Below are 25,655 nucleotides of genomic sequence, written 5' to 3'. Positions count from 1 at the left end.
TAAGGAGACGGGGGGGTAAGGAGACGGGGGGGTAAGGAGACGGGGGGGTAAGGAGACGGGGGGGTAAGGAGACGGGGGGGTAAGGAGACGGGGGGGTAAGGAGACGGGGGGTAAGGAGACGGGGGGGTAAGGAGACGGGGGGGTAAGGAGACGGGGGGGTAAGGAGACGGGGGGGTAAGGAGACGGGGGGGTAAGGAGACGGGGGGGTAAGGAGACGGGGGGGTAAGGAGACGGGGGGTAAGGAGACGGGGGGTAAGGAGACGGGGGGGTAAGGAGACGGGGGGGTAAGGAGACGGGGGGGTAAGGAGACGGGGGGGTAAGGAGACGGGGGGGTAAGGAGACGGGGGGGTAAGGAGACGGGGGGGTAAGGAGACGGGGGGGTAAGGAGACGGGGGGGTAAGGAGACGGGGGGGTAAGGAGACGGGGGGGTAAGGAGACGGGGGGGTAAGGAGACGGGGGGGTAAGGAGACGGGGGGGTAAGGAGACGGGGGGGTAAGGAGACGGGGGGGTAAGGAGACGGGGGGGTAAGGAGACGGGGGGGTAAGGAGACGGGGGGGTAAGGAGACGGGGGGGTAAGGAGACGGGGGGGTAAGGAGACGGGGGGGTAAGGAGACGGGGGGGTAAGGAGACGGGGGGGTAAGGAGACGGGGGGGTAAGGAGACGGGGGGGTAAGGAGACGGGGGGGTAAGGAGACGGGGGGGTAAGGAGACGGGGGGGTAAGGAGACGGGGGGGTAAGGAGACGGGGGGGTAAGGAGACGGGGGGGTAAGGAGACGGGGGGGTAAGGAGACGGGGGGGTAAGGAGACGGGGGGGTAAGGAGACGGGGGGGTAAGGAGACGGGGGGGTAAGGAGACGGGGGGGTAAGGAGACGGGGGGGTAAGGAGACGGGGGGGTAAGGAGACGGGGGGGTAAGGAGACGGGGGGGTAAGGAGACGGGGGGGTAAGGAGACGGGGGGGTAAGGAGACGGGGGGGTAAGGAGACGGGGGGGTAAGGAGACGGGGGGGTAAGGAGACGGGGGGGTAAGGAGACGGGGGGGTAAGGAGACGGGGGGGTAAGGAGACGGGGGGGTAAGGAGACGGGGGGGTAAGGAGACGGGGGGGTAAGGAGACGGGGGGGTAAGGAGACGGGGGGGTAAGGAGACGGGGGGGTAAGGAGACGGGGGGGTAAGGAGACGGGGGGGTAAGGAGACGGGGGGGTAAGGAGACGGGGGGGTAAGGAGACGGGGGGGTAAGGAGACGGGGGGGTAAGGAGACGGGGGGGTAAGGAGACGGGGTACCGGGGGGTAAGGAGACGGGGGGGTAAGGAGACGGGGGGGTAAGGAGACGGGGGGGTAAGGAGACGGGGGGGTAAGGAGACGGGGGGGTAAGGAGACGGGGGGGTAAGGAGACGGGGGGGTAAGGAGACGGGGGGGTAAGGAGACGGGGGGGTAAGGAGACGGGGGGGCGGTGAAGGAGACGGGGGGTAGGAAGGGCGGAGTCGGGGGAAGGAGACGGGGGGGGAGTAAGGAGACGGGGGGGCGAGACGGGGGGTAAGGAGACGGGGGGGGCGAAAGGAGAAGGGGGGGGCGGAAGGGAAAGGAGAAGGGGGGGGCGAGAAAGGAGAAGGGGGGGCGAGAAAGGAGAAGGGGGGGCGAGAAAGGAGAAGGGGGGGCGAGAAAGGAGAAGGGGGGGCGAGAAAGGAGAAGGGGGGGCGAGAAAGGAGAAGGGGGGGCGAGAAAGGAGAAGGGGGGGCGAGAAAGGAGAAGGGGGGGCGAGAAAGGAGAAGGGGGGGCGAGAAAGGAGAAGGGGGGGCGAGAAAGGAGAAGGGGGGGCGAGAAAGGAGAAGGGGGGGCGAGAAAGGAGAAGGGGGGGCGAGAAAGGAGAAGGGGGGCGAGAAAGGAGAAGGGGGGGCGAGAAAGGAGAAGGGGGGCGAGAAAGGAGAAGGGGGGCGAGAAAGGAGAAGGGGGGGCGAGAAAGGAGAAGGGGGGGCGAGAAAGGAGAAGGGGGGGCGAGAAAGGAGAAGGGGGGGCGAGAAAGGAGAAGGGGGGGCGAGAAAGGAGAAGGGGGGGCGAGAAAGGAGAAGGGGGGGCGAGAAAGGAGAAGGGGGGGCGAGAAAGGAGAAGGGGGGGCGAGAAAGGAGAAGGGGGGGCGAGAAAGGAGAAGGGGGGGCGAGAAAGGAGAAGGGGGGGCGAGAAAGGAGAAGGGGGGGCGAGAAAGGAGAAGGGGGGGCGAGAAAGGAGAAGGGGGGGCGAGAAAGGAGAAGGGGGGGCGAGAAAGGAGAAGGGGGGGCGAGAAAGGAGAAGGGGGGGCGAGAAAGGAGAAGGGGGGGCGAGAAAGGAGAAGGGGGGGCGAGAAAGGAGAAGGGGGGCGAGAAAGGAGAAGGGGGGGCGAGAAAGGAGAAGGGGGGGCGAGAAAGGAGAAGGGGGGGCGAGAAAGGAGAAGGGGGGGCGAGAAAGGAGAAGGGGGGGCGAGAAAGGAGAAGGGGGGGCGAGAAAGGAGAAGGGGGGGCGAGAAAGGAGAAGGGGGGGCGAGAAAGGAGAAGGGGGGGCGAGAAAGGAGAAGGGGGGGCGAGAAAGGAGAAGGGGGGGCGAGAAAGGAGAAGGGGGGGCGAGAAAGGAGAAGGGGGGGCGAGAAAGGAGAAGGGGGGGCGAGAAAGGAGAAGGGGGGGCGAGAAAGGAGAAGGGGGGGCGAGAAAGGAGAAGGGGGGGCGAGAAAGGAGAAGGGGGGGCGAGAAAGGAGAAGGGGGGGCGAGAAAGGAGAAGGGGGGGCGAGAAAGGAGAAGGGGGGGCGAGAAAGGAGAAGGGGGGGCGAGAAAGGAGAAGGGGGGGCGAGAAAGGAGAAGGGGGGGCGAGAAGGAGAAGGGGGGGCGAGAAAGGAGAAGGGGGGGCGAGAAAGGAGAAGGGGGGGCGAGAAAGGAGAAGGGGGGGCGAGAAAGGAGAAGGGGGGGCGAGAAAGGAGAAGGGGGGGCGAGAAAGGAGAAGGGGGGGCGAGAAAGGAGAAGGGGGGGCGAGAAAGGAGAAGGGGGGGCGAGAAAGGAGAAGGGGGGGCGAGAAAGGAGAAGGGGGGGCGAGAAAGGAGAAGGGGGGGCGAGAAAGGAGAAGGGGGGCGAGAAAGGAGAAGGGGGGGCGAGAAAGGAGAAGGGGGGGCGAGAAAGGAGAAGGGGGGGCGAGAAAGGAGAAGGGGGGGCGAGAAAGGAGAAGGGGGGGGCGAGAAAGGAGAAGGGGGGGCGAGAAAGGAGAAGGGGGGCGAGAAAGGAGAAGGGGGGGCGAGAAAGGAGAAGGGGGGGAGAGAAAGGAGAAGGGGGGGCGAGAAAGGAGAAGGGGGGGCGAGAAAGGAGAAGGGGGGGCGAGAAAGGAGAAGGGGGGGCGAGAAAGGAGAAGGGGGGGCGAGAAAGGAGAAGGGGGGGAGAAAGGAGAAGGGGTGGGAGAAAGGAGAAGGGGGGGGAGAAAGGAGAAGGGGGGGGGAGAAAGGAGAAGGGGGGGCGAGAAAGGAGAAGGGGGGGCGAGAAAGGAGAAGGGGGGGCGAGAAAGGAGAAGGGGGGGCGAGAAAGGAGAAGGGAGGGCGAGAAAGGAGAAGGGAGGGCGAGAAAGGAGAAGGGGGGGCGAGAAAGGAGAAGGGGGGGCGAGAAAGGAGAAGGGGGGGCGAGAAAGGAGAAGGGGGGGCGAGAAAGGAGAAGGGGGGGCGAGAAAGGAGAAGGGGGGCGAGAAAGGAGAAGGGGGGCGAGAAAGGAGAAGGGGGGGCGAGAAAGGAGAAGGGGGGGCGAGAAAGGAGAAGGGGGGGCGAGAAAGGAGAAGGGGGGGCGAGAAAGGAGAAGGGGGGGCGAGAAAGGAGAAGGGGGGGCGAGAAAGGAGAAGGGGGGGCGAGAAAGGAGAAGGGGGGGCGAGAAAGGAGAAGGGGGGGCGAGAAAGGAGAAGGGGGGGGGCGAGAAAGGAGAAGGGGGGGCGAGAAAGGAGAAGGGGGGGCGAGAAAGGAGAAGGGGGGGCGAGAAAGGAGAAGGGGGGGCGAGAAAGGAGAAGGGGGGGCGAGAAAGGAGAAGGGGGGGCGAGAAAGGAGAAGGGGGGGCGAGAAACATAGAAACATAGAAAATAGGTGCAGGAGCAGGCCATTCAGCCCTTCCAGCCTGCACCGCCATTCAACGAGTTCATGGCTGAACATGAAACTTCAGTACCCACTTCCTGCTTTCACGCCATACCCCTTGATCCCCCGAGTAGTAAGGACTTCATCTAACTCCCTTTTGAATATATTTAGTGAATTGGCCTCAACTACTTCCTGTGGTAGAGAATTCCACAGGTTCACCACTCTCTGGGTGAAGAAGTTTCTCCTTATCTCGGTCCTAAATGGCTTACCTCTTATCCTTAGACTGTGACCCCTGGTTCTGGACTTCCCCAACATTGGGAACATTCTTCCTGCATCCAACCTGTCCAAACCCGTCAGAATTTTAAACGTTTCTATGAGGTCCCCTCTCACTCTTCTGAACTCCAGTGAATACAAGCCCAGTTGATTCAGTCTTTCTTGATAGGTCAGTCCCACCATCCCGGGAATCAGTCTGGTGAATCTTCGCTGCACTCCCTCAACAGCAAGTATGTCCTTCCTCAAGTTAGGAGACCAAAACTGTACACAATACTCCAGGTGTGGCCTCACCAAGGCCCTGTACAACTGTAGCAACACCTCCCTGCCCCTGTACTCAAATCCCCTCGCTATGAAGGCCAACATGCCATTTGCTTTCTTAACCGCCTGCTGTACCTGCATGCCAACCTTCAATGACTGATGTACCATGACACCCAGGTCTCGTTGCACCTTCCCTTTTCCTAATCTGTCACCATTCAGATAATAGTCTGTCTCTCTGTTTTTACCACCAAAGTGGATAACCTCACATTTATCCACATTATACTTCATCTGCCACGCATTTGCCCACTCACCTAACCTATCCAAGTCAGTCTGTAGCCTCATAGCATCCTCCTCGCAGCTCACACTGCCACCCAACTTAGTGTCATCCGCAAATTTGGAGATACTACATTTAATCCCCTCGTCTAAATCATTAATGTACAATGTTAACAGCTGGGGCCCCAGCACAGAACCCTGCGGTACCCCACTAGTCACTGCCTGCCATTCCGAAAAGTACCCATTTACTCCTACTCTTTGCTTCCTGTCTGACAACCAGTTCTCAATCCACGTCAGCACACTACCCCCAATCCCATGTGCTTTAACTTTGCACATTAATCTCCTGTGTGGGACCTTTACGAAAGCCTTCTGAAAGTCCAAATATACCACATCAACTGGTACTCCTTTGTCCACTTTATTGGAAACATCCTCAAAAAATTCCAGAAGATTTGTCAAGCATGATCTCCCTTTTACAAATCCATGCTGACTTGGACCTATCATGTCACCATTTTCCAAATGCGCTGCTATGACATCCTTAATAATTGATTCCATCATTTTACCCACTACTGAGGTCAGGCTGACCGGTCTATAATTCCCTGCTTTCTCTCTCCCTCCTTTTTTAAAAAGTGGGGTTACATTGGCTACCCTCCACTCGATAGGAACTGATCCAGAGTCAATGGAATGTTGGAAAATGACTGTCAATGCATCCGCTATTTCCAAGGCCACCTCCTTAAGTACTCTGGGATGCAGTCCATCAGGCCCTGGGGATTTATCGGCCTTCAATCCCATCAATTTCCCCAACACAATTTCCCGACTAATAAAGATTTCCCTCAGTTCCTCCTCCTTAATAGACCCTCTGACCACTTTTATATCCGGAAGGTTGTTTGTGTCCTCCTTAGTGAATACTGAACCAAAGTACTTGTTCAATTGGTCTGCCATTTCTTTGTTCCCCGTTATGACTTCCCCTGATTCTGACTGCAGGGGACCTACGTTTGTCTTTACTAACCTCTTTCTCTTTACATACCTATAGAAACTTTTGCAATCCGCCTTAATGTTCCCTGCAAGCTTCTTCTCGTACTCCATTTTCCCTGCCCTAATCAAACCCTTTGTCCTCCTCTGCTGAGTTCTAAATTTCTCCCAGTCCCCAGGTTCGCTGCTATTTCTGGCCAATTTGTATGCCACTTCCTTGGCTTTAATACTATCCCTGATTTCCCTAGATAGCCACGGTTGAGCCACCTTCCCTTTTTTATTTTTACGCCAGACAGGAATGTACAATTGTTGTAATTCATCCATGCGTTCTCTAAATGTCTGCCATTGCCCATCCACAGTCAACCCCTTCAGTATCATTAGCCAATCTATCTTAGCCAATTCATGCCTCATACCTTCAAAGTTACCCTTCTTTAAGTTCTGGACCATGGTCTCTGAATTAACTGTTTCATTCTCCATCCTAATGCAGAATTCCACCATATTATGGTCACTCATCCCCAAGGGGCCTCGCACAATGAGATTGCTAATTAATCCTCTCTCATTACACAACACCCAGTCTAAGATGGCCTCCCCCCTAGTTGGTTCCTCGACATATTGGTCTAGAAAACCATCCCTTATGCATTCCAGGAAATCCTCCTCCACCGTATTGCTTCCAGTTTGGCTAGCCCAATCTATGTGCATATTAAAGTCACCCATTATAACTGCTGCACCTTTATTGCATGCACTCCTAATTTCCTGTTTGATGCCCTCCCCAACATCACTACTACTGTTTGGAGGTCTGTACACAACTCCCACTAACGATTTTTGCCCTTTAGTGTTCTGCAGCTCTACGCATATAGATTCCACATCATCCAAACTAATGTCTTTCCTAACTATTGCATTAATCTCCTCTTTAACCAGCAATGCTACCCCACCTCCTTTTCCTTTTATTCTATCCTTCCTGAATGTTGAATACCCCTGGATGTTGAGTTCCCAGCCCTGATCATCCTGGAGCCACGTCTCCGTAATCCCAATCACATCATATTTGTTAACATCTATTTGCACAATTAATTCATCCACCTTATTGCGGATACTCTTTGCATTAAGACACAAAGCCTTCAGGCTTGCTTTTTTAACACCCTTTGTCCTTTTAGAATTTTGCTGTACAGTGGCCCTTTTTGTTCTTTGCCTTGGGTTTCTCTGCCCTCCACTTTTACTCATCTCCTTTCTGTCTTTTGCTTTTGCCTCCTTTTTGTCTCCCTCTGTCTCCCTGTATAGGTTCCCATCCCCCTGCAATATTAGTTTAACTCCTCCCCAACAGCACTAGCAAACACTCCCCCTAGGACATTGGTTCCGGACCTGCCCAGGTGCAGACCGTCCGGTTTGTACTGGTCCCACCTCCCCCAGAACCGGTTCCAATGCCCCAAGAATTTGAATCCCTCCCTTTTGCACCACTGCTCAAGCCATGTATTCATCTGCGCTATCCTGCGATTCCTACTCTGACTAGCACGTGGCACTGGTAGCAATCCCGAGATTACTACTTTTGAGGTCCTACTTTTTAATTTAGCTCCTAGCTCCTTAAATTCTTTTCGTAGGACCTCATCCCTTTTTTTACCTATGTCGTTGGTACCAATGTGCACCACGACAACTGGCTGTTCTCCCTCCCATTTCAGAATGTCCTGCACCCGCTCCGAGACATCCTTGACCCTTGCACCAGGGAGGCAACATACCATCCTGGAGTCTCGGTTGCGTCCGCAGAAACGCCTATCTATTCCCCTCACCATCGAATCCCCTATCACTATCGCGCTCCCACTCTTTTTCCTGCCCTCCTTTGCAGCAGAGCCACCTACGGTGTCATGAACTTGGCTGCTGCTGCCCTCCCCTGATGAGTCATCCTCCCCAACAGTACTCAAAGCAGTGTATCTGTTTTGCAGGGGGATGACCACAGGGGACTCCTGCACTATCTTTCTTGCACTGCTCTTCCTGTTGGTCTTCCATTCCCTATCTGGCTGTGGACCCTTCTCCTGCGGTAAGGCCAACTCACTACACGTGATACTCACGTCATTCTCAGCATCGTGGATGCTCCAGAGTGAATCCACCTTCAGCTCCAATTCCGCAACGCGGACCGTCAAGAGCTCGAGGCGGATACACTTCCCACACACGTAGTCGTCAGGGACACCGGAAGTGTCCCCGAGTTCCCACATGGTACAGGAGGAGCATATCACATGACCGAGCTCTCCTGCCATGTCTTAACCTTAGATACCCTTAAATTGGTAATAACAATGTTATAGTTCACTTACTGATATAAAAGGAGAAGGGGGGGCGAGAAAGGAGAAGGGGGGGCGAGAAAGGAGAAGGGGGGGCGAGAAAGGAGAAGGGGGGGCGAGAAAGGAGAAGGGGGGGCGAGAAAGGAGAAGGGGGGGCGAGAAAGGAGAAGGGGGGCAAGAAAGGAGAAGGGGGGGCGAGAAAGGAGAAGGGGGGGGCGAGAAAGGAGAAGGGGGGGCGAGAAAGGAGAAGGGGGGGCGAGAAAGGAGAAGGGGGGGCGAGAAAGGAGAAGGGGGGGCGAGAAAGGAGAAGGGGGGGCGAGAAAGGAGAAGGGGGGGCGAGAAAGGAGAAGGGGGGGCGAGAAAGGAGAAGGGGGGGCGAGAAAGGAGAAGGGGGGGCGAGAAAGGAGAGGGGGGGCGAGAAAGGAGAAGGGGGGGCGAGAAAGGAGAAGGGGGGGCGAGAAAGGAGAAGGGGGGCGAGAAAGGAGAAGGGGGGGCGAGAAAGGAGAAGGGGGGGCGAGAAAGGAGAAGGGGGGGCGAGAAAGGAGAAGGGGGGGCGAGAAAGGAGAAGGGGGGGCGAGAAAGGAGAAGGGGGGGCGAGAAAGGGAGAAGGGGGGGCGAGAAAGGAGAAGGGGGGCGAGAAAGGAGAAGGGGGGCGAGAAAGGAGAAGGGGGGGGCGAGAAAGGAGAAGGGGGGGGCGAGAAAGGAGAAGGTGGGGGCGAGAAAGGAGAAGGGGGGGCGAGAAAGGAGAAGGGGGGGCGAGAAAGGAGAAGGGGGGGCGAGAAAGGAGAAGGGGGGGCGAGAAAGGAGAAGGGGGGCGAGAAAGGAGAAGGGGGGCGAGAAAGGAGAAGGGGGGCGAGAAAGGAGAAGGGGGGCGAGAAAGGAGAAGGGGGGCGAGAAAGGAGAGGGGGGCGAGAAAGGAGAAGGGGGGGCGAGAAAGGAGAAGGGGGGGCGAGAAAGGAGAAGGGGGGGCGAGAAAGGAGAAGGGGGGCGAGAAAGGAGAAGGGGGGGCGAGAAAGGAGAAGGGGGGGCGAGAAAGGAGAAGGGGGGGCGAGAAAGGAGAAGGGGGGGCGAGAAAGGAGAAGGGGGGGCGAGAAAGGAGAAGGGGGGCGAGAAAGGAGAAGGGGGGGCGAGAAAGGAGAAGGGGGGGCGAGAAAGGAGAAGGGGGGGGCGAGAAAGGAGAAGGGGGGGCGAGAAAGGAGAAGGGGGGGCGAGAAAGGAGAAGGGGGGGCGAGAAAGGAGAAGGGGGGGCGAGAAAGGAGAAGGGGGGGCGAGAAAGGAGAAGGGGGGGCGAGAAAGGAGAAGGGGGGCGAGAAAGGAGAAGGGGGGGCGAGAAAGGAGAAGGGGGGCGAGAAAGGAGAAGGGGGGGCGAGAAAGGAGAAGGGGGGGCGAGAAAGGAGAAGGGGGGGCGAGAAAGGAGAAGGGGGGGCGAGAAAGGAGAAGGGGGGCGAGAAAGGAGAAGGGGGGCGAGAAAGGAGAAGGGGGGGCGAGAAAGGAGAAGGGGGGGCGAGAAAGGAGAAGGGGGGGCGAGAAAGGAGAAGGGGGGGCGAGAAAGGAGAAGGGGGGGCGAGAAGGAGAAGGGGGGGCGAGAAAGGAGAAGGGGGGGCGAGGGGCGAGAAAGGAGAAGGGGGGCGAGAAAGGAGAAGGGGGGGCGAGAAAGGAGAAGGGGGGGCGAGAAAGGAGAAGGGGGGCCAGAAAGGAGAAGGGGGGGCGAGAAAGGAGAAGGGGGGGCGAGAAAGGAGAAGGGGGGGCGAGAAAGGAGAAGGGGGGGCGAGAAAGGAGAAGGGGGGGCGAGAAAGGAGAAGGGGGGGCGAGAAAGGAGAAGGGGGGCGAGAAAGGAGAAGGGGGGGCGAGAAAGGAGAAGGGGGGGGGCAGGAAAGGAGAAGGGGGGCGAGAAAGGAGAAGGGGGGGCGAGAAAGGAGAAGGGGGGCGAGAAAGGAGAAGGGGGGGCGAGAAAGGAGAAGGGGGGGCGAGAAAGGAGAAGGGGGGGGCGAGAAAGGAGAAGAGGGGGGGGCGAGAAAGGAGAAGGGGGGGCGAGAAAGGAGAAGGGGGGCGAGAAAGGAGAAGGGGGGGCGAGAAAGGAGAAGGGGGGGCGAGAAAGGAGAAGGGGGGCGAGAAAGGAGAAGGGGGGGGAGAAAGGAGAAGGGGGCGAGAAAGGAGAAGGGGGGGCGAGAAAGGAGATGGGGGGGGAGGAGAAAAGGAGATGGGGGGGGGGAGGAGAAAGGAGAAGGGGGGGGTGGGGGGGGAGAAAGGAGAAGGGGGGGGGGTGGGGGGGGAGAAAGGAGAAGGGGGGGGGGGTGGGGGGGGAGAAAGGAGAAGGGCCCGTCCCCAGCACCAGATTTACAGGTAGGTGGCGTTGGGTCGTGTCTGGGGTCGGGAGCGTGGGTCGGGTCGGGGGAGCGCAGGTTGGGTCGGGAGGAGCGCGGGTTGGGTCGGGAGGAGCGCGGGTTGGGTCGGGAGGAGCGCGGGTTGGGTCGGGGGGCGGAGGGAGGTCGGGTCGGAGGGAGGGAGGGAGGGAGCAACCTGGGGAGGGAGGGAGGTCAGGTCGGGTGGGGGGGGGGGGAGCGCGGGTCGTGTTGGATCGGGTCGGAGGGAGAGGGTGGTCAGGTCGGGTGGGGGAGCACGGGTCGGGTCCGGTCCGGTCCGGGGGCGGTGAGGGCGGGGAAACGGGAGTCGAGTCGGGTCGGAGGAAGCAGGAGCTGGGCGTGGGAGGCAGCCTTATGCACGCAGCCCCAATGAGGCCATTCGGACAGGGCTAGAGGCTGCGTGCTTCAGGCCCCTCCCACACAGTTTTGGACGCCTGGAGCTACTGCACATGCGTGCCCATTGTAGCGCGCATGTGCAGAGGTCCCAGCACTGTTTTCAGCACAGGGACCTAGCTCCGCTCCCAACAGCTCGTGCTGCGCCGCGCCTGACTCAAGAGGACCAGCAGGGAGCCGGAGAATCTGTAAGGTTTTTTTAGGCGCACTTTATGGCGTGAAAAACGGGCGTCCAGGTCGGGGCTGCGCCGTTCTAAGCACGGCCCGAAACTTGGGCCCCATGAGGGTAATCTTTGTGTGCAGGCGGAAGATGTTGGTAGGGTTCTTAATGAATATTTTGCATCTGTTTTCACAAAGGAAAGGGGTAATGCAGATACTGCTATCAAGGAGGAGTGTGATATTCTGGATGAAATAAATATAGTGAGAGGAAGTATTAAGGGTTTTAGCAGCTTTGAAAGTAGATAATTCCCCAGGCCCGGATGAAATGCATCCCAGGCTGTTGAGCTAAGTAAAAGAGGGATAGCAGAGGCCTTGACCATCATTTTCCAGTCCTCTTTGGATTTGGGCATGGTGCCAGAGGATTGGAAGACTGCTAATGTAGTACCCTTGTTTAAGAAGAGAGAAAGGGATAGGACGAGTAATTACAGGCCTGAAAGCCTAACCTCAGTGGTGGGAAAATTATTGGAAAAAATCCTGAAAGACAGGATAAATCTGCATCTGGAAAGGCAAGGATTAATTAGGGACAGTCAGCACTGATTTATTAAGGGAAGATCATGTCGGACTAACCTGGTTGAATGTTTTGAGGAGGTAACGAAGAGGGTTGATGAGGGTACTGCGTACATTTTGTATATATGGACTTTAGCAAGGCTTTTGCTAAGGTCCCACATGGTAGACTGGTCATGAAGGTTAAAGCTCATGGGATACAGGGCAAAGTGGCAGGTTGGATCCAAAATTGGCTTGGAGGTAGGAAGCAAAGGGTAATGATTGATGGATGTTTTTGTGACTGGAAGGATGTTTTCAGTGGGGTTCCGCAGGGCTCAGTACTGGGTCCCTTGCTTTTGTGCTATATATCAGCTATTTAGATTTGAATTTCGGGAGTATGATTAAGAAGTTTCCAGAAGACATTAAAATTGGCTGTGTGGTTGATGATGAAGAAGAAAGTCATGGGCTGCAGGAGGATATCAATCTACTGGTCAGGTGGGCAGAGCAGTGGCAAATGGAATTTATTTCAGAGAAGTGTGAAGTGATGCACTTTGGGAGGGCTAATAAGGAAAGGGTATACACATTAAGCGGTAGGCCACTTAATAGTGTAGATGAATAAAGAGACCTTGGAGTGCTTGTCCACAGATCCCTGAAAGTAGCAGGATAAGGTGGTTAAGAAGGCATATGGAATGCTTGCCTTTATTGACACAAGGCATAGAATATAAGAGCAGGGAGGTTATGCTTAAATTGTATAATACTTTGGTTAGGCCACAGCTGCGTGTAGTTCTGGTCGCCGTTTTATAGGAAGGACGTAATTGCACTAGAGAGGGTGCAGAGGAGATTTACTAGGATGCTGCCTGGAATGGAGAATCTTAGTTATGAGGACAGATTGGATAGGCTGGGTTTGTTCTCACTGGAACAGAGGAGATTGAGAGGAGACTTCATTGAGGTGTACAAAAAATTGAGGGGCCTGGACATAGTGGATAGTAAGGGGCTATTTCCATTGGTGGAGGGGTCTATTACGAGGGGGCATAGTTTTAAGGTGGTTGGTGGAAGGTTTAGAGGGGATTTGAGGGGGGCTTCTTTATGCAGAGGTTGTGGGGATCTCGAACTCGCTGCCTGGAAGAGTGTTGGATGCAGAAACCGTCGCCACCTTTAAGAAGCCCCCTGCAGGGTTACAGACCTAGAGCTGGTAATTGGGATTAGACTGGATGACCTTTTGTTGAACAGCACAGATATAATGGTAAGTACTGCAGGGAATAGAATACAGCCAGGATGATCTCCTGGGCTAGTTTCGATCGCCTGGATGGATCGGAGAGGAATTTTCCCATATTTTTTCTGATTTTTGCCTAAATTAGCCTGGGTTTTTTTCTGGTTTTTGCCTCTCCCAGGAGATCACATGGCTCCGGTTGGGGTGGAGTGTAGAATGTTTCAGTATAAGGGGTGTCGCAGTTGTCTGAGGTGGACTGGTTGGGCTGGGTGCTCTTTGTCTTTCCGTCATTGTTCATAGGTTTATATGTAACCTTTAGGGCTGCTGACCAATGGCTATGTGGTTCTGTCGGCCGGCACGGACACGATGGGCCGAAATGGCCTCCTTCTGTGCTGTAAATTTCTATGTTTCTAAGGAGTGTTTGTATGTAACCTAGTTCTTACACTTCAATTATACTTTGATAGCAATGGTACTGCATGAACCAGCCGGCATAGACACGATGGGCCCAATGGCCTCCATCTGTGCCGTAAATTTCTATGGTTCTAAAATGACGACAAGACACTCACTTAATTACAACAGAGTCTTTGTTAATGAGTACCCGTATTGCTTAAAACTCAAAATCTAGAAGTAAAGAAATGTGTCCAGCTGGCAGAAGCACAGTGCCAGGCTTCACTTAAAGCTCAACCCTACTCTCTGTTCTTCCCACCCTCATCAAAAAATCACTCTCAGATGTCAAATTTCCATTTAAACCAATAAATATCACAGAACCCCAGGCCTGACCCACGGGGCTTAGAAACATAGAAAATTGGTGCAGGAGTAGGCCATTCGGCCCTTCGAGCCTGCACCATCATTCAATGAGTTCATGGCTGAACATGCAACTTCAGTACCCCATTCCTGCTTTCTCGCCATACCCCTTGATCCCCCTAGTAGTAACGACTACATCTAACTCCTTTTTGAATATATTTAGTGAATTGGCCTCAACAACTTTCTGTGGCAGAGAATTCCACAGGTTCACCACTCTCTGGGTGAAGAAGTTTCTCCTCATCTCGGTCCTAAATGGCTTACCTCTTATCCTTAGACTGTGACCCTTGGTTCTGGACTTCCCCAACATTGGGAACATTCTTCCTGCATCTAACCTGTCTAAACCCGTCAGAATTTTAAACGTTTCTATGAGATCCCCTCTCATTCTTCTGAACTCCAGTGAATACAAGCCCAGTTGATCCAGTCTTTCTTGATATGTCAGTCCCGCCATCCCGGGAATCAGTCTGGTGAACCTTCGCTGCACTCCCTCAATAGCAAGAATGTCCTTCCTCAAGTTAGGAGACCCAAAACTGCACACAATACTCCAGGTGTGGCCTCACCAAGGCCCTGTACAACTGTAGCAACACCTCCCTGCCCCTGTACTCAAATCCCCTCGCTATGAAGGCCAACATGCCATTTGCTTTCTTAACCGTCTGCTGTACTTGCATGCCAACCTCCAATGACTGATGTACCATGACACCCAGGTCTCGTTGCACCTCCCCTTTTCCTAATCTGTCACCATTCAGATAATAGTCCGTCTCTCTGTTTTTACCACCAAAGTGGATAACCTCACATTTATCCACATTATACTTCATCTGCCATGCATTTGCCCACTCACCTAACCTATCCAAGTCACTCTGCAGCCTCATAGTATCCTCCTCGCAGCTCACACTGCCACCCAACTTAGTGTCATCCGCAAATTTGGAGATACTACATTTAATCCCCTCGTCTAAATCATTAATGTACAATGTAAACAGCTGGGGCCCCAGCACAGAACCTTGCGGTACCCCATTAGTCACTACATGCCATTCTGAAAAGTACCCATTTACTCCTACTCCTTGCTTCCTGTCTGCCAACCAGTTCTCAATCCATGTCAGCACACTACCCCCAATCCCATGTGCTTTAACTTTGCACATTAATCTCTTGTGTGGGACCTTGTCGAAAGCTTCTGAAAGTCCAAATACACCACATCAACTGGTTCTCCCTTGTCCACTTTACTGGAAACATCCTTAAAAAATTCCAGAAGATTTGTCAAGCATGATTTCCTTTTCACAAATCCAAGCTGACTTGGTCCTATCATGTCACCTCTTTCCAAATGCGTTGCTATGACATCCTTAATAACTGATCCCATCATTTTACCCACTACCGATGTCAGGCCTTTCTCTCTCCCTCCTTTTTTAAAAAGTGGGGTTACATTGGCTACCCTCCACTCCATAGGAACTGATCCAGATCAATAGACTGTTGGAAAATGACTGTCAATGCATCCGCTATTTCCTTAAGTACTCTGGGATGCAGACCATCAGGCCCTGGGGACTGATCGGTCTTCAACCTAGTATCAGTAACATCTTGCAGAAAAAGATCACAAATTTGAGGTTTACAAGAAAAGAAAGACATTAAAAAATTATTTCCTCTCCACTCAACACCTTTTCACCGAGCTACTCTGCTGCTGCATCCCAGCGACATGCTGCACCCGATACACGCAGCACAGTCAGGAACTGCTGACTACTTTGCTGCATAGGTCAATCCATACTAGCCAACAAGAACCATGGTTTAATGAAGGATACCTGTTTTTTCCAAAACTTTTTTCCACTTGAAACCCATCTATTCAAAAAGCAGGACCGTTCAATTCTCACGATCGTCAAAACCAATAGGCTTATGGTCCTGTTGCCTCCTGCAATCAACCAAGGTCAACACCAATGATCTACTGGTCACAATCCTGATGTACTCAACAGAAAGAATCATCCACTTACACTGCTCCAAACATACCAGTTCCTTTTCTTAAAGGAAATGAAATTCTAAATACTGAACTTTTGTACACATTAGCAAAATGCTAGCTAATGAATTTCAAAATATAATCTAAAAGCCCTCTCCTCTGGTTTAGCTGCGTGCAACACTCAAACCCTGTATAAAGGCAGGTTATTGTCTTCTGTCTTTCTCAATGAGTTGCCTTCTGGCTGTATCACCTTCACAATTATTAAACTGGTGCAGACAGAGGGTTGGTGTCTGCTTCTGACTACAGAGACGGTATGCTGTCAATTTTTATGTTTTCTGTGATCTGAATTTTAATTACTATTGAAGTATCTTACAAGACAATCTTCAGGTTATTTTCGTACTGTTTGTAGTCTATAACCTACCTTTCTTCGGCTTTGCTACATTATTGGTATTTTTTCCATCTTCAACGGAGCTGGAAATACAAAATTAGATTTAAATAATTAGATCGCTCATAAATGGCTTCCAGAAACATCAGATTTAAGTGTCAGCACTTCTATCTAATCTTTAAAACAAATTCTTACATGCATACATACAGTATAGCGAATAAGGCAGATGTGTTAAGAGCACAGGTAGATACTTGCGAGTATGACATTAAACGATTACAGAAACATGGCTGAAAGAGGTGCCGGTTTGGCAGATCAATATTCCTGGTTACAGGACTTTTAGATAAGACAGAGAGGGGGGTAAAATGGGGAATGGGGAGGGGGGGGGAGCGTCGCGGTACTGATAAAATAAACTATTACGGTGGTGAGGAGGGATGATATGTTAGAGGGATCATCAAATGAGGCCATATGGGTCGAATTGAAAAATAAAAAAGGGGCGTGTACTATAAACCTCCTAACAGTGGGAGGGAGAGAGAGGAGCAAATATGTAGGCAAATTGCAGTGAAGTCCAAAAACCATAGGGTAGTAATAGTAGTGGATTTTAACTACCCAAATATTGATTGGGACAAATATAGTATGAAGGGTATAGAGGGTACGGAATTCTTGAATTGCATTCAAGAGAACTTTTTTAGTCCGTATGTAGCAAGCCCAACACGAGAGGGGGCGGTTTTGGATTTAGTTTTGAGGAATGAAGCTGGGCAGGTTGAAGGGGTATTAGTGGGAGAGCACTTGGGTGCCAGTGACCATAATTCAGTCAGATTCAAGTTAGTTATGGATAAGGACAAGGATAGGCCTGGAATAAAAGTCCCAAATTGGGAAAAAGCTAATTTTGTTAAGTTAAGGAGTGATTTGGCCATGGTGGACTGGAAACAGCTAATTGTGGGTAAATCAGTGTCAGAAAAGTAGGAGGCATTCAAGGAGGAGATCCGGAAGGCTCAGGCCAAACATGCGCCCTTAAAAGAAAAAGGGCAGGAATAATGGGCTTAAGTTTCGGACCCCCGCTAGAACGGCGCACATCGGAGCGGCCCGCCTAATTTGTAGAACAGAAATTGCACCAAATACTTACCTCGCGATTCTCCGATATCTGTAGGCCCATTTCCAGCATGGCGCAGCGCAGCAAGAGCTGCTGGGGGCGGAGCTACAGCCCTGCACCAAAAACAGTGCCGGCAGCTGCGCGCGTGCGCAGTAGCTCCTGGCCCTCCCAGTGCGTCCTGTCTCCGGGCGACGACCCTGACCCTGGCCAAAGAGACATCGCCCCTATCCCGGTCGAGTGGCCTGACACCTCTTACCTCGTCGGCGATGGGGTCCGCCCGCCCGGCATCTCGCTGGGGGCGGGCCCCGTCCGAAGCCCTCGGTGGCGGCCCGGCTTCTCCTGGGCGTGGGCCCCACCCGAAGTCGACGGCGGCGGCTCGGCTTCTCGGTACGGACAGCGACGTTTTTGGCGGTGCCGTTCTCGGCGGCGGCGGCGCTTCAGCGCCCGGCTTGTCAGTGGGGGCGGGCCCCACCCGAAGTCCTCAGCGGCGGCGATCATCTGCTGGACGTCGGCCCCGCCCGAAGTGTCGTCGGCAGCGGCGGCGGGGCCCGCCTGACCGGTATCTCCTGGGGGGGCCCCGTCCCAGCACGCTGTTGGAGAGCTCCCAATGCTGCAGTAGGTGATTAGAAACTTAATTTTTTATTTATTGATTGATTTTTCTATCATTTTTGTTTTGTTTTATTATTTTTTTTTGTATTTTTAAATTTTTTTGATTGATTTATTGATTTATTTATCATTTATTATTGATGATGGCTCTTTATTTGTAAAAGTGAAATGTTTAATGCTTGTAAACTTCCCTTCCCCACCAATCTCTCGTTCTCTACACCTAATTTATAAGTGTAGGCAAGGTTTTTCTGAGCGTACAAAAATCTACACTTACTCCATTCTAAGTTAGTTTGGAGTAAGTTTTCGCTGCCTAATCTTGCAAAACAGGCGTAAGTGGTTGGACACTTCCTCTTTTGAAAAAAAAAATCTGTTCAAAATTGAAACTATTCTAACTTACTAGAACTGGAACAAACTAAATGCCGAGAATTGCAATTTCTAAGATGCTCCATTCTAAACTAGTTGTTCCCAAAACTTGAGCCCAATAATTCTAGAGCCCCCTGGATGTCTAGGGACTTACAGGGGAGGATTAAGAAAAAAAAGGAACACTTGTGTCATATATCAACAGCTAAATACTATAGAATCTTTAGAGCAATATACAAAATTAAGAAGGATATTAGGAATGCTAAGAGAGAGCACGAAAAATTCTTGGCTAGTAAAATTAAGGAAAACCCAAAGATGTTCTATAAATATATTAAGACTAAGAGGGTAACTAAAGAAAAGTTAGGGCCTATTAGAGACCATGAGGGTAATCTTTGTGTGGAGGCGGACAGCGTTGGTAAGGTTCTTAACGAATACTTTGCATCTGTTTTCACAAAGGAAAGGGGTAATGCAGATACTGCTATCGAGGAGGAGTGTGATATTCTGGATGAAATAAATATAGTGAGAGAGGAAGTAATAAGTGGTTTAGCAGCTTTGAAAGTAGATAATTCCCTAGGCCTGGATGAAATGTAGCCCAGGCTGTTGAGCGAAGTACCTTTGTGTGCACGAGGTAGAAAAAGTCATAAGACAGCTTAAAAACAAGGCTACGGGTGCAGACGGAATCCCTGCTGAGGCACTGAAGTATGGCGGAGAGGCACTGCTGGCACGAATACACGACCTCATCTCTCTCACCTGGAGGGAGGACAGCATGCCGGGGTAGCTCAGAGATACAGTAATCGTGACCATCTTTGAAAAAGGGGACAAGTCTGACTGCGACAACTACAGAGGAATCTCCCTGCTATCAGCCACTGGGACAGTCGTCGCTAGAGTTCTCCTCAACCACCTTCTTCCCGTGGCCGAGGAGCTCCTCCCGGAGTCACAGTGCGGATTTCGTCCCCTATGGGGCACAACGGACATTTTTGCAGCGTGACAGCTGCAGGAAAAATGCAGGGAACAGTGCCAGCCCTTATACATGGCCTTCTTCGACCTTACAAAGGCCTTTAACGCTGTCAACTGAGAGGGTCTATGGAATGTCCTCCTGCGTTTCCGATACCCCCAAAAGGTCGTCACCATCCTCCGCCTGCTCCACGACGACATGCAGGCCGTGATCCTTACCAGCGGATCCATCACAGACCCAATCCACGTCCGGACCGGAGTTAAACAGCGCTGCGTCATCGCCCCAACGCTCTTCTCAATCTTTCTCGCCGTCATGCTCCACCTCACAGTCAACAAGCTCCCCGCTGGAGTGGAACTAAACTACAGAACCTGTTCAACCTGCGCCAGATTCAATACCACCCCAACCTCTGTCATCGAGCTACAGTACGCGGACGACACCTGCGTCTGCGCACATACAGAGGCTGCACTCCAGGACATAGTCGACGTATTTACTGAGGCATACGAAAGCATGGGCCTTACGCTAAACATCCGTAAGACAAAGGTCCTCCAATAGCCTGTCCTCACCGCACAGCACTGCCCCCCTGTCATCAAGATCCACAGCGTGGCCCTGGACACTGTGGACCACTTCCCATATCTCGGGAGCCTCCTATCAACAAGAGCAGGCATCGACGATGAGATCCAACACCGCCTCCAGTGCAGCCTTCGACTGCCTGAGGAAGAGAGTGTTTGAAGACCAGGCCCTCAAAACTGCTACCAAGCTCATGGTCTACAGGGCTGTAGTAATACCCGCTCTCCTGTATGGCTCAGAGACATGGACCACGTACAGTAGACACCTCAAGTTGCTGGAGAAATATCACCTAGGATGTCTCCGCAAGATCCTACAATCCTCTGGGAGGACAGGCGCGCCAACATCAGCGTTCTCATTCAGGCTAACATCCCCAGCATTGAAGCACTGACCACACGCGATCAGCTCCACTGGGCAGACCACATAGTCCGCATGACAGACACGAGATTCCCAAAGCAAGTGCTCCACTCGGAGCTCCCTCACGGCAAACGAGCCAAAGGTGGGCAGCGGAAACGCTACAAGGACACCCTCAATGCCTCCCTGATAAAGTGCAACATCCCCACTGACACCTGAGAGTCCCTGGCCCAAGACCGACCTAAGTGGAGGAAGTGCATCCAAGAGGGGGCTGAGCACCTCGAGTCTCAACGCCGAGAGCATGCAGAAATCACAGGCAGGCAGCATAAAGAGCGTGCGTCAAGCCAGTCTCATCCACCCCTTCCCTCGACGACTATCTGTCCCACCTGTGACAGAGTCTATGGCTCTCGTATTGAACTGTTCAGCCACCAAAGAACTCACTTCAGGAGTGGAAGCAAGTCTTCCTCGATTCCGAGGGACTGCCTATGATGATGATGACCCTTGTTTAAGAAGGGAGAAAGGGATAGGCCGAGTAATTACAGGCCTGTCAGCCAAACCTCAGTAATGGGAAAATTGTTGGAAAAAATCCTGAAAGACAGGATAAATCTACATTTGGAAAGGCAAGGTTTAATTAGGGACAGTCAGCACGGATTTGTTAAGGGAAAATCATGTTTGACTAACCTGATTGAATTTTTTGAGGAGGTAACCAGGTGGGTTGATGAGGGCAGTGCATACGATGTAGTATATATGGACTTTAGCAAAGCTTTTGATAAGGCCCCACATGGCAGACTGGTCACGAAGGTTAAAGCCCATGGGATTCAAGGCAAACTGGCAAGTTGGATCCAAAATCGGCTTAGAGATAGGAAGCAAAGGGTAATGGTTAATGGATGATGGATGTTTTTGTGACTGGAAGGCTGTTTCCAGTGGGGTTCTGCAGGGCTCAGTATTGGGTCCCTTGCTTTTTGTGGTTATATGTCAGCATGGATTTATGAAGGGGAAGTCATGTTTGACAAACTTGCTGGAATTCTTTGAGGATGTAACGAACAGGGTGGATAAAGGGGAACCAGTGGATGTGGTGTATTTGGACTTCCAGAAGGCATTTGACAAGGTGCCACATAAAAGGTTACTGCACAAGATAAAAGTTCATGGGGTTGGGGGTAATATATTATCGTGGATACAAGATTGGCTAACTAACAGAGAACAGAGAGTCGTGATAAATGGTTCATTCTCTGGTTGGCAACCAGCAACTAGTTGGGTGCCGCAGGAATCAGTGCTGGGACCCCAACTATTTACAATCTATATTAACGACTTGGAAGAAGTGACTGAGTATAACGTAGCCAAGTTTGCTGACGATACAAAGATGGGAAGAAAAGCAGTGCGTGAAGAGGACGCAAAAAATCTGCAAAAGGACATAGACAGGCTAAGTGAGAGGGCAAAAATTTGGCAGATGGAGTTGGAAAGAGTGAGATCATGCATTGGCAGAATAAAGTCAAAGAGCAAGTTATTATTTAAATGGAGAAAGATTGCAAAGTGCCGCAGTACAGCGGACCAGGGAGTACTTGTACATGAAACGCAAAAGGATAGTATGCAGGTACAGCAAGTGATCAGGAAGGCCAATGATATCTTGGCCTTTATTGCAAAGGGAATGGAGTATAAAAGCAGGGAAGTCTTACTACAGCTATATAAGGTATTGGTGAGGCCACACCTGGTTTCCATATTTACGAAAGGATATACTTGCTTTGGAGGCAGTTCAGAGAAGGTTCACTCGGTTGATTCCGGAGATGAGGGGGTTGACTTATGAGAAAAGGTTGAGTAGGTTGGGCCTCTACTCATTGGAATTCAGAAGAATGAGAGGTGATCTTATCGAAATGTTTAAGATTATGAGGGGGCTTGACAAGGTGGATGCAGAGAGGATGTTTCCACTGATGGGGGAGACTAGAACTAGGGGGCATAATCTTAGAAAAAGGCCCATTTAAAACAGAGATGAGGAGAAATTTCTTCTCTCAGAGGGTTATAAATCTGTGGAATTTGCTGCCTCAGAGAGCTGTGGAAGCTGGGACATTGAATAAATTTAAGACAGAAATAGACAGTTTCTTAAACGATAAGGGGATAAGGGGTTATGGGGAGCAGGCGGGGAAGTGGAGCTGAGTCCATGATCAGATCACCCATGATCTTATTGAATGGCGGAGCAGGCTCGAGGGGTCGTATGACCAACTCCTGTTCCTATTTCTTATGTTTTTATATCAACGATTTAGATTTGAATATAGGGAGTATGATTAAGAAGTTTGCAGGCGACATTAAAATTGGCTGTGTGGTTGATAATGAAGAGGAAAGTCATGGGCTGCAGGATATCAATCTACTGGTCAGGTGGGCAGAGCAGTGGCAAATGGAATTTAATTCAGAGAAGTGTGAGGTAATGCACTTTGGAAGGGCTAATAAGGAAAGGGTATACACATTAAGCGGTAGGCCACTTAATAGTGTAGAGGAACAAAGGTACCTTGGAGTGCTTGTCCATAGATTCCTAGTGGATAAAGTGGTTAAGAAGGCATACGGAATCCTTGCCTTTATTGGCCTAGGCATACAATACAAGAGCAGGGAGGTTAAATTGTATAATACTTTAGTTAGGCCACAGCTGGAGTACTGCGTGCAGTTCTGGTCACCGTATTATAGGAAGGATGTGATTGCACTAGAGAGAGTGTAGAGGAGATTTACTAGGATGCTGCCTGGAATGGAGAATCTTAGTTATGAGGACAGATTGGATAGGCTGGGTTTGTTCTCATTGGAACAGAGAAGGTTGAGAGGAGACCTCATTGAGGTGTACAAAATATTGAGGGGCCTGGACATAGTGGATAGTAAGGGCCTATTTCTATTGGTGGAGGGGTTTATTGCGAGGGGGCATAGTTTAAGGTGGTTGGTGGAAGGTTTAAAGGGGGTTTGAGGGGGGGCTTCTTTGTGCAGAGGATCTGGAACTCGCTGCCTGGAAGAGTGGTGGATGCAGAAACCCTCACCACTTTTAAGAGATGGTTGGATGGGCACTTAAAGTGCAGTAACCTGCAGGGTTACGAACCTAGAGCTGGTAACTGGCATTAGACTGGATAACCTCTTATTGGCTGGCGCAGATATGAAGGTAAGGACTGCAGGGAATCGAATACGGTCAGGGTGATCTCCTGGACTAGTTCCAATCGCCTGGATGGGCTGGAGAGGAATTTTCCCAGATTTTTTTCCCCCTATATTGGCCTGGGTTTTTATCTGTTTTTTGCCTCTCCCAGAAGATGACATGGCTCCGGTCGGATTGGAGTGTTGAATGTTTCAGTGTAAGGGGTGTCGCAGTTGTGTGGGGCGGACTGATTGGGCTGGGTGCTCTTTACCTTTCCGCCATTGTTCATAGGTTTATATGTAACCTTCAGGGCTGCTGACCAAGGGCCATGCGGCTGTGTCAGCCGGCACGGACACAATGGTCCGGAATGGCCTCCTCTTGCACTGTAAATTTCTATGTTTCTATACCAAAGTATACAGCTACAATCAATTCTGTGAATGGAGTACTTTGGATGGGTCAGTGACATCTCATATCCCAGCTACAAACAGAATCATAGAATCATCGAGCACAGGAGGACATTGAGCCCATCGTGCCTGTGCCAGTTCTTTGCAAGACCTATCCAAATAGTCCCACTCTCCCCTGCTCGATCCCCACTGCCCTGCACATTGTTCCTTTTCAAGTATATATCTATTGCCTTTTGAAAGTTACTACTGAATCTTCTTCCACAATCCTTTCATTCCAGATCATAACAGCTCGCTGCGTAAAAAAATCTCTCATAATCGCCTCTGGTTCTTTTGTCAATTCATTTAAATCTGTGTCCTCTGGTTTCCAACGCTCCTGTCAGTGGAAAGTTTCTCCTTATTTATTCTATCAAAACCCCTCATAATTTTGAGCAACCCCATCAAATCTCCACTTAACCTTCTCTGCTCTAAGGTGTACCATCCCAGTTTCTCTATTCTCTCCACATAAACTGAAGTCCCTCATCACTGGTCTAATTTTGGTAAATCCCATCTGCACCCTCTCCAAAGCCCTGACATTCTTCCTAAAGTGTGGTGCCCAGAATCGGAGACAATACTCCAGCTGAGGCCTAACCAATGATTTAGAGAGGTATGGTATAACTTCCTTGCTTTTGTACTAATTGATAAAGCCAGGGATCCGTGTGTTTTAACAGCTTTATCAATTTGTTCTGTCACCTTCAAAGACTTATGTATGTGAGTCCTCAGCTCTCTGTTCCTGCACCCACTTTAAAATTGTACCATTAATTTATATTGCCTCTCCTCATTCTTCCTCCAAAAGTGCATCACTTCACATTTCTCTGCATTAAATTCCATCTGCCATGCGACTGCCCATTTCACCAGTCTGTCAATGTACTTCTGAAATCTGCTACTATCCTACTCACTGTACAAAAATTGTCTCAATTTATTTTGGTGCTGTCAGTGAACACAGATGCAAAATATTCCAGTTTGTGACTAACCTCTGCCGGTTTGGAGGAGAGCAGAAAGTGACAAATGAAGCAGCCTCTAACAGAACAAGAAATAAACTATCAAGAGCTTTTAGACAGCACAAAAAAAGTCAACATTATCACCATCATTCAGGTCAATTTGAGACATGTTTACCAGAAATATGGTTTGGAACGAAGAAACAAACCTCTTTTTCTGTTCACTGCCCTTTACAATCGGGGGCTGGTTCTTTGTTTTGCGAGACCCTCCATCTTCTGGTTTCATGGTTTCACCGTTGCTCTGCTCAGTTCTTGGCTGTGGTTCTTTCGCTGTTCTCTCAATGCTTGCCTTATGCACTTCACGCCCCTGCTGGTTATTTTCCATCTTGCTTAAATTTCTGGTCACAGATATTTTCTTGGTGCCCATCTTTTCCTTGGCAAGTTGCGTAGAGTCCGTCTTGGGTGTATTCAGATGCACGGCATTGTCCACATCCAGTGTAAGCATGTTTTCCATCTGCAGCTCCTCTTCCTGGTAGGTGTCTGTAACGATCATGTATTGTGAGAATAGCTGCAGGTCTTCAGGGGGTGTTTCTGTAGGAACTTCCTGCAAACTCTCAGCTCTATGAGCTTCTCCCAAACTCTCAGCCACATTCTCCTTTTCTATGGGATTAATGGAATAGAATCGCACAAGTTTAATTACAACAGATACAGCAAGTATACATGGAGCTAGTATTTCTTTGTTCTCTAAGATCAGAGATTGGAAAACTGAGAGTTTGAGAGAAAACTAAAATGCTTTTTTATTTGCCGACTAATTCATCAGTAAACCACAAGAATGGCTCAAGAGTATTTCAACTCAGGAGAACTGAAAACATTTAGCCAAATCCTATAAATTCAGAATGCCTGAATTGAACGTCAAGCGGTTCAATGTTATAGTTGAGTATAGTTTCAAGCGAGTCTCTCTACTATAGAAAACGTGAATGCATGCATGGCAGTGTCTCTTATACACCATTATAGTTTGCCAGTGCAAAAACCTCAGATTTTCTTCATTTCTTCAATGTGAACCTTATGTTGGCATACACATGGATAGAGTACAAGCATATAGCATATTCAATGATTTGTTCCTCATCTCACACTGTTCCACAGACTTTCACCCTACTTCATTTGTTATTTCACCTTGATTTGTACAATATTGCCCAGTGACTTTTTCCCCAAAACAACAGCAACTGATCAGTTCATTTGGGATTTGTAAAGTTTTTAAGGAAATCACTTCTACAGGGTTGCTGTAGTTCCAACTGCATCTTTGTGTAGTTATACACATCACCTGAACTGGGTTGCAAACCAAAATTGGTATATGAAATAGCTTTGGGGCTT

At 51.1% G+C, this 25,655-nt stretch overlaps 1 protein-coding gene across 1 annotated transcript in view; it reads right to left on the bottom strand.

Annotated features, from left to right (window-relative positions):
* The window catches only part of LOC139228732 (uncharacterized), a 115,944-nt gene that overhangs the window by 58,660 nt on the left and 31,629 nt on the right, over positions 1-25,655 (bottom strand). The window contains exons 5-7 of the mRNA XM_070860035.1: positions 24,494-24,944; positions 17,227-17,580; positions 15,917-15,966 (exon numbers count right to left, since the gene is read on the bottom strand). Coding sequence (XP_070716136.1) covers positions 15,917-15,966; positions 17,227-17,580; positions 24,494-24,944 — 855 coding nt within the window. The remainder of the gene's footprint in view (positions 1-15,916; positions 15,967-17,226; positions 17,581-24,493; positions 24,945-25,655) is intronic.

Source organism: Pristiophorus japonicus, chromosome 18, assembly GCF_044704955.1.
Source record: "Pristiophorus japonicus isolate sPriJap1 chromosome 18, sPriJap1.hap1, whole genome shotgun sequence".
NCBI lineage: Eukaryota > Metazoa > Chordata > Chondrichthyes > Pristiophoridae > Pristiophorus > Pristiophorus japonicus.
This window is presented reverse-complemented; position numbering and strand designations above follow the sequence as displayed.